The sequence below is a fragment of the Polistes canadensis genome, unplaced genomic scaffold, assembly GCF_001313835.1.
Source record: "Polistes canadensis isolate GaletaPanama2010 unplaced genomic scaffold, ASM131383v1 scaffold_114, whole genome shotgun sequence".
NCBI lineage: Eukaryota > Metazoa > Arthropoda > Insecta > Hymenoptera > Vespidae > Polistes > Polistes canadensis.
In genome coordinates, this window is record NW_014569661.1 from 104,035 (window position 1) to 113,078 (window position 9,044).

The 9,044-nt window shown below is 29.6% G+C and overlaps 2 protein-coding genes across 2 annotated transcripts; one reads left to right on the forward strand and one right to left on the reverse strand.

Annotated features, from left to right (window-relative positions):
- The first annotated feature begins 1,843 nt into the window (after window positions 1-1,843).
- LOC106787753 (chitinase-like protein Idgf4) lies at window positions 1,844-4,632 on the forward strand. The gene is made up of 6 exons (XM_014750384.1): window positions 1,844-1,951; window positions 2,200-2,334; window positions 2,846-3,099; window positions 3,305-3,608; window positions 3,829-3,991; window positions 4,077-4,632. The coding sequence occupies exons 2-6, from the start codon at window positions 2,211-2,213 to the stop codon at window positions 4,537-4,539; spliced, it is 1,308 nt and encodes a 435-aa protein (XP_014605870.1). The 5' UTR covers window positions 1,844-1,951; window positions 2,200-2,210; the 3' UTR covers window positions 4,540-4,632.
- A 2,204-nt stretch (window positions 4,633-6,836) lies between these two features.
- Window positions 6,837-8,697, reverse strand: LOC106787754 (bromodomain-containing protein DDB_G0280777-like). Its single transcript, XM_014750385.1, has 2 exons — window positions 8,514-8,697; window positions 6,837-8,374 (listed from the first exon to the last, which is right to left on the reverse strand). Exon 2 carries the CDS (start codon window positions 8,201-8,203, stop codon window positions 7,184-7,186), a length of 1,020 nt encoding a protein of 339 aa, XP_014605871.1. The 5' UTR covers window positions 8,204-8,374; window positions 8,514-8,697; the 3' UTR covers window positions 6,837-7,183.
- Between the last annotated feature and the right edge of the window lie 347 nt (window positions 8,698-9,044).

The window sequence follows — 9,044 nt, forward strand, 5'->3', positions numbered from 1 at the left end:
ATATGTATATATATAAAATTAAAAAAGTTTTTACTTCGAGATATAAGTATATCTGTTATATTATTTCTATTATTTTTTATTTCTTACTAATCTTTCGTTAGGATAAATTGGAAGGATATGTTCAACATGAAATCTATTTGCTCGTGGCTCTGACTCATTGCTAATATTATTACATAAACTCTTTCAAGTGTATATAACACAGTATATTCGTACCGTTCTTAGAAGTTAATTTGCATGACGACCAACGGCGACCTGAAATCATAAATTTACAAGATAATCGGTCAAGACGTTAAATTCACTTTAATTCGATCATGTGTAATAATAATAACAACAACAGCGATGAATTTAATCAAGTTATGATTTTCTTTATCTTTTTTCTTTTCTTTTTTTTTTTTTTTTGTTTTCAATTCCGTGAAAATCGATTCTACCGACAACCGATTATAATTTAATTTCTGTAATAAAACACAAAAAAAAGTTTTGATAACTGTTAATCATTCTTTTTGAATTAAACCTTTTGAGAAATTTAATAATAATTCAACACGTTATTGGTAATAAAATAAAAATATTGCTTTCATTTGTTTTTTTTTTCAATACATATTAAATGTAAATAAGAAGCGAACACATATAAAAAGCGAGAAAGAAAGTTTTGACCTATCGGGGTTATCGCAAATGAACCTAATGCTCGAACACTTCACCATTACTACAAGATTAGACGTTAAAAACGTATGAACGTATTTTCTTATTATCTTATTTCTTTCGTAATGATGTGATTCCATTGAATATTTATTACGATGACGATAAATTTTAATTCTAATGCATATTGCTATTCGAAGAAAAGAATAAATATAAAAATAGGAAATAATTGTGTGAATTACGAATAGAGACACAATTAATCTATGTTCGAAAACAAATGACACTATAATTTTTAATCTTTTTTTTTTGTTTCTTTAGAAATATATAATAACATTTTTCTTATACATAATAAATTATCGAATAAATGCTAAATGTATAAACGTTTTTAATACAGAAAAACACACACACATATATACATATATATATATATTATACTTTCAAAATTAAACGAGTAAAATATCTTACAGCAAGTACTTTTATTTGAGATCTCGATGATCTCATCGTTCATCTTGATAACATATTCGGATGGTTATTTCAAATTATCTCGTTAGAAATAACTCTTCACGTCTACACGTTCTATTAGAACGTGTAAGTATACAATACGTTGCACGTGTGTTTAATCATTCCATACGCGTTATAAGGAAGAATTAAAATCAACAACAAAAAAAAAAGAAAAAAAAGAAACAGTAAGTTATCGATTTGAACGATGACGAATATCCACCTCGATTATATTATTTTGTTTTTTTATACAGATCACCAATGATCTAAAGAGGAAAATGTTGAGAATAGGGGAATTTTTCTTTCCTTTTCAAACGAATATTATTAATGGATAACGTATCTGAGATATGATAATACCATAAAAAATATATTTTAATTATAAGGAAAAATATATCTTCTCCTATTATTGAAATGAAAAATCAATTTAAAAAATTCGATGTTTTTTGATTCAAGGTTGCAAAATAATTTGTTTCTTTTTTTCCTCTGTTTGTTTGTTTGTTTCTTTCTTTCTTTTATTTAATTTCGTAGAAATTTGTATGCTTCCCGACACCTCGAGGACCTCTAACCTTGTATCTACGCATACATACAACAACACACATATACATATATATATATATATATATATATATATATGTTATATAGCTTTGTTAACATATACATATAAAAGAGAGTGGTACTCGAGCGAGTTATGAGAGATTGTAGAGAAGGTTTGACGTAAATCCATTGGTCTCCCCACTTCAAGTTTCAAAGATCATACGAACATAAGAAAGTCCTTGACAAGTAGCTCGGATCGTGCAGTCTGAATCTTTCTGCGTTAAAGGTAAGATCTCGTTTTAATATAATACTTTATTTAAGATTTCTTTTTTTTTCTTTTTATTTGAACTATAATTAATATTAATCTCATACGCGCGTGCAAAGGTTTCCCGAATTTGTATTTCTTTTCTTTATTTTATTTTTATTTCTCGAAATTCGATGTTTTCAATAACAAAATATAATAATATCTGAATTTGATTAATTTCACATATTATAACGAGATATTATAATCTGGATTTTTCAATTATTTTGTAGAATAAAAGACCATGAAGAAGACGTTACTTTTCACGGCATTAGCCGTGTTTGCTTTCGAGGCATCACTTGCCGTTGATACTCATGAACATAACAAGGTCGTGTGTTACTGGAACGTTACATCTTTCGAAAGACAAGGTAAATATTATTTTAACAATATAATCAGCGAATAAAAAAAAGAACAATCCATTTATAAAATTATTCGTTTTTTCTGTTCATTTTAGAATATTAAATAATATTTCTTGTTCGCGTTTTAATTTCAATCATCTGTATAGAAAGTTTTACTTGATTATATAAAAAAACAAAATCTATATAACTTGAAATCAACCAATGGGTAACTTTAATTACAAATAAACGACGAATTAATGATTATTAAAAAAAATAATATATATATATATATATTAAAAGTATATTAATTTATCGTTTAAATTTATCCTAAAAAACTAATCAACAACTTTCAACGTACCTTTTTACGTTAATGATAATAATCTATTGAGATGACACGCGAAATCCGTGAAAGGAACTTTCTCCGCCAATGACGTAAACTTCTTTTTTATCGTTATTACGTCCGTGACATAGAAAAAAAAGAAAAAAAGAAAAAAAAAGAGAAAATCAAAATTCGTAATTTATATTACGATATTATTTTAAGGTCCTGGAAAATTCCAAATCGAGGATGTTAGACCTGCATTATCACTTTGCACACATTTGATATACGGATTTGCTGGTATCAATCCCGATACGTTCGAAGTTATCCCGTTGAATCCAAATTTGGATACTGGTGCTGGTTACGCTTATTACAGATTGAGTACACAATTGAAAAAATCATTCCCAGATCTTAAAGTTTATCTCGGAATTGGTGGAAATGCCGATCCTTATGAGGACACTCACAAATATTTAACATTGGTAAGATATTATCGCGTTGATACTTTCTTTTATTTATATATTTCCTTATATAAATTTATTAAAGAACAAAAAAATAATAATTTTTATAATAATAATGATTAAAAACTTTCCTAATTAACGAATCATTAAAATTGAATGGTTTTACTATGATAAGAAATAATATTACTATAATATTTATCTCTTATCTATTTGTTTTCTTCAACAGACCGAGACCTCAGAGGCTAGATCAAAGTTCATCAATTCAGTGAACCGTATGTTGACCGATTATGATTTCGATGGTATCGATTTAGGTTGGCAATTTCCACCGGTCAAAGTAAAGAAAAATCGCGGTGCATTGAGTTCGTTTTGGCATGGGATCAAGAGGACATTCGGTTATGGAAAATTCAAGGACGAGAAGGAACAAGAACATCGCGATGGTTTTACCATATTGGTTCGTGATTTGAAAACACAGTTGAGGCCTAAAGGAAAGGCACTTACATTGACAGTTCTTCCACATATCAATTCTAGTAGTATGTGTTTTCTTTTTTTATATATATATACAACCTGTTTTCTTGTTTGTTCTCTTTTTTTAATCGTTCGGTTTTCAAATCTCATTACGAATGTGAATTCATTTAATGTTAGTCATCGCACACTCGTGATACGGAAAACTACAAGATGACGTAATTAAAAAAAGAAACCAGGAATATAATTAATATTTATAATTAAATTAAAATGTTCTCTTATCTACAGTTTATTACGAGGCACGATTGTTAACACCGAATATCGATGCAGTACATTTGTTAACATTCGATCAAAAAACACCAGAACGTAATCCAAAGGAAGCTGATTTTCCTGCACCAGTATACGAAAGTTACGGACGTATTCCACAAGACAATATCGATTCGTCAGTTAGGTAAAAAGAATTTCATTAGAATCCTTAGATCGTCAAACACGTAAATATAATATCTAATGAATGTTCTTATCAATGTTGTATGCAGATATTGGCTCGAAAATGGTACACCAGGTTCTAAGATAGTCGTAGGTATTCCAGCATACGCAAGAACATGGAAGCTCACATCTGAAAGTCAAATCTCTGGCGTTCCACCGATAATAGCTGAAGGTCCAGGCGAACCAGGACCTCATTCTGGTATTCCAGGACTTCTATCATACGCGGAAGTTTGCACGAAATTAACTGAAACACATTTGGGACGTTTAAGAAGAGTCAATGACCCATCGAAAAAGTATGGCAGCTATGCCTACGAGCCATACAATTCTGATACTGGAGCAGATGGTCTTTGGGTTGGTTTTGAAGATACCGACACTGCTGGCAATAAAGCTAGTTACGCTAAAGCTAAAGGATTAGGTGGTGTTGCGATCTTTGATCTTTCTTTGGATGATTTCCGTGGTGTTTGCAACGGTGATAAATTCCCGATCATCCGGGGTGCCAAATACAAGCTCTAAGATCAATTCAACATTGTAAATAGAGATTGGAGACTGTGTGTTTGTTGTTTCTGCTGCTGCTGCTACCCCTGCCGCTGCCGCTGTTTTTAAGCGTACAAGATATCGATATATTAATTGTCTTTTTAGTCTCTAGATTTTTAACGATAATCAAAATGTAACGATATTATTCTAATTCTTTTTATTAATATGTACGTACGATTTCTACGATTCTATATTCAACTTCTCTCCGATTAATCAGATTATTCCAATTACTTGATTATAATATTATTCCCCCCTTTATTGTTTTCAATATTATTATATTTGTTTAATGCGTTAGGTTTGTTAAACAAAACAAAACATCAAGATAAGAGGAAGATAAATAAAAACTATCGTAGATTTGAATTGTTATTCATTGTTTGTTTTCTATACCCATGCTTTTGATTGTTCGATTAGGATTATTTATTATTGGATGGGTTGTGTTTTGAATAAAGTTAAATCTTTATAGATAGATGTATATGTTATGTATATATGTATATATATATATACATACATACATATAGATATATTATATTTCGTGCAGTCTATTCGAATAAACACTTTTTCTTTGGCTGTTTACCAAAGATCTCACACTTACAAATCAATCAGACTCGTTAATTATATCAAACGTATTTATGATGAAATAGGAGGATGGCACACGATGAGAGATTACACGGTACATACACGTACAATTAAATTCATATAAGTCGGCCATTGTTTTTCCTTTTTTTTTTCATTTTATTTTCTTTTATTCCCTCGTTTTTTATTTGATTTTTTATTTTTTCAACATTTACTTATACGGATATCAATTAATATTTTACTCTCTCATTTTATATTTATTTATTTATTTATTTATTCTACTAGTAATTATATCGGTAGTGGTAGTTAGTAGTGGTCACATTTACGTGATTACTTCTTCACTGCATATGCATGTGTATGTATATACGTATATATATATATATATATATCTTTTTTGTTTTTCTCTTTCAATTATAATACTTAGAAAATACTGGGCTTGGTATGTAATTTTAAAACAGCTTATTTCTCTATAATACAGGTAGTAATATTGTTAATTAGCACCGTTTAACGCTAATTAAAGTGTGTTTATATTTTATTCAACATCAAATCGAATCGTATGTATTTGATAGGTCACGTGACACCATAAATTAATCAATTAGTCTCAAAAAAAAAAGAAAAACTCGTGCAAAAAAGAAACAATTTTGTAACCAGTGTGATTTGCGAATACTCATTACGAATAAATATCTTTATTCGGTATCCTCATGTACCATCATATGAATTCAATTGATCCGATTTACGTTGTCATTATTTATTCATGTTCAACGGTGCGATAATTCGATACAGAGTTTTTGTTTTTTTTCTTTATTTTTTTTTTTCTTTTTTCTCTTTTTTTTTTTAATAAGGGAAGGGCACTCTTAGATATATATCACGTGTATGTATGCATGTATGTATTATTTATGTATATTATGTTTCTGACTATGATTTTTGCGTGTTTCTTCTCTATATGTGTATGTATATATCATATATAAATATTAATATATACGCGAGGTAAGTCAAAAGTTCCTAAACGTGTGATCCATTACAATTTGATCAATCCAAAAAAGTGATTCCAAAAAGTATCGAAAAAGAATAATTGATTTTGAAAATCACTTAGGAACGGATGGCCCGCCTTGCATATATAGTGCATATATATATATATATATATATATGTAGATGTTTATATATATGTATAAATATTATATACTATATGAATATCGCTAGAACGTACGATAAAATGATAGATCATCTCATATCTCTTCCTTAAATCTAATACAATTCTTATTTTCTCATTTTTTTCTCTCTCTTTCTCTCTCTTTCTTATTTTCTCTCTTTTTTTTTTGGTTTTTTTTTTTTTATTCAGTATCTCTTTGGTGAGAATAAAATAGAAAGAGAGAGAGAGAGAGAAAAAAAAAAGTATAAATTTCTATAATATAGGGGTCAGAATATATTTCGGCGAGGTTACGATGAAAGCATCCGTTTAAACAACGACAAAGTGCGAATTATCTCTCTTATCGTGTTTTTTTAAAAAAGAAAAATGCAAATGAAAAACTATGATCAATGATATATATATATATATATATTTCTTAAGAAATAATCATATTGATTATAGAAGAGAAGAAAAATAAATGCTCGATAACGCGACTTATTTTCATTAATTTCATCGATTCTTACAAGAACGTTCTCCTTTTACGAAATGTTTCAATATATTCGTATCTTTTTTTCTATTTTTTTTTTTTTTTAAATAAACGAAAAAGAGATGATAGTGTATAAATAGGCTCGCTTGTACGTAATAATATTATGATGATGTGTTTTATAGGCCGACGAGTTATTGACAAGATTGGAAAATAATTATTATAAATAAATTTCGTCGTTTATCAATAAGAACGTGAGAACCAGTAAGAAAAAAAAAAACAAAAAAAATAAGTGACGCGTTAGTGTGGAAGGATTATAAATATTCCCTTTGAATTTAGATCAAAAGATACGTTGTACGTATATGATAACAATATATATATATATATTCATATAATGATAACGATAATAAAGAAAGAACGGTATGTTCCATAAATCATTTTTACATGATGGAACACCGTTTAACGTTGTACCTATTATCTTGGTCCACGTTGTTAACGCTAAGCACCTTGAGTAATCTGTCGGTGTCCTTAAAACCGTGTCTGCCATTTTGTTCCTGTTTCATTAACATCATCGTAGCAGTTTTCTTTTTTTTCTTTTTCTTACATCTTTTAGCCTGAGGTAGAGTAAGTTCGAGCATTTGTTCTAATCTAAATCGTATCGGCCATGTTATTTCTTCCTCAACGTGTTCCTCATCCTCGTAAGTATAATCTGACACGTTCGAGGTTCCTTGACGTAATTGTTGCTGTTTTTCTTGTTGTTGTTGCTGTTGCTGTTGTTGTTGTCTTTGAACGAGCTCCTGATGACGTAATTGTTGTTGCTGCAGTTGTAATTGTTGTTGTTGATTTTGATGCTCCTGTTGATGATAAAATTGTTGATATTGACGATGATGTTGGACGGTGTAACCACTTGTAATCAATTTTTTTGGCTGAACGAAAGAATCATGAACGCGTACTGGCCTAGCAAGGGACGATCTTTTTCTTGCTGGTGTCAAATGAATCTGATGATTCCTCGATAAATATTTCATTAATTGGTCATTGCTACGAACGTTGTAACGTCTCGTTGAATCATTGTAGGGTGTTAACATTCTATTAGAATCTTTACTCTTGATCGAACAATTGTCCAAATTAGAGATTGGACGTTCCTTATTGACACTACCATTGATCATGCTCTTCGCATTGATATTCTTGTTACTATTATTACTATTACTACTATTATTATTATTATTTTTGTTACTACTCTTGGCATTATTCTTAGTATTATTATTATTATTATTATTATTATTTATATTACTATTATTATTATTGTTAATATTACTATTATTATTATTGGTAACGGTGTGACGACATTGCTCGGCACACTGGAGACAGTCGTAATATTTTTCTACGACACTTCGGCGCATCGGATTCGCAAAATGGCTGCGAAGATTAGCGCAGTGTTGAAGTTCGCTCGTCATGTTCATGCGAGTGCCTTGATAAGGTTGCTGTCACACCTCTTGAAGGTACATTAATGGACAGAGGGTTTCGTTATACAATACGTCACCCTCTTTACCGATATGCTCGGCCGATCTCACGTCAGCCGCAAATCTTACCATAGCAATGCCATCAACTTCTTCGCCAACTTGAATAACGATCTGTGAACAAATATCACAATTATCATGGGGGGGGGGGGGTCTAATAATTTTGTTAAGTGTATATAGGTATAGTTGAATAATAAAAACATTAATAGATCATTAATTATTGTCTTTTCCTATTTGTTTTTTTTTTTTTTACCTGATCTCTCAATAATGTAAATTGATCTTTTAGTTGTAGGTTACGTGTAACCTGAAGCGTCTTTTGGCCGGATTCAACGCGCATCACATAGGCACTAGGAAAATATCCTGCACGACCACCAAGACATTTACCCTTCCACCAATCTTTTTCGGATTTATCGATTACCGTTACCTTGTAACCGGGCCTAAAAAAATCAAATGACAAAAAGTATATCTTTATTTTATATATATATTATAAAAATGTGTGTGTTAACACTAAAAATTTATCACGTGTGATCAAATGACTGGGTCCGGTTATTTTTGTAAAATATGTTATTTGATTAATCAATCAAATAAATCGCTTCTAGAAATAGTAATAAAAAAAGCTATTACAACAGGACTTTTGTTCTAATAAAAAGAGGAAGAAAAAGAAGAAGATGTTATTTGACAACGTATATTATTTATCTCTAAATAAAATAAAAGTATATTAATATCATTATCCAATTATCTCAAATATCATTCTATAGATATACGTCTCGGTAGATTTAGTGTT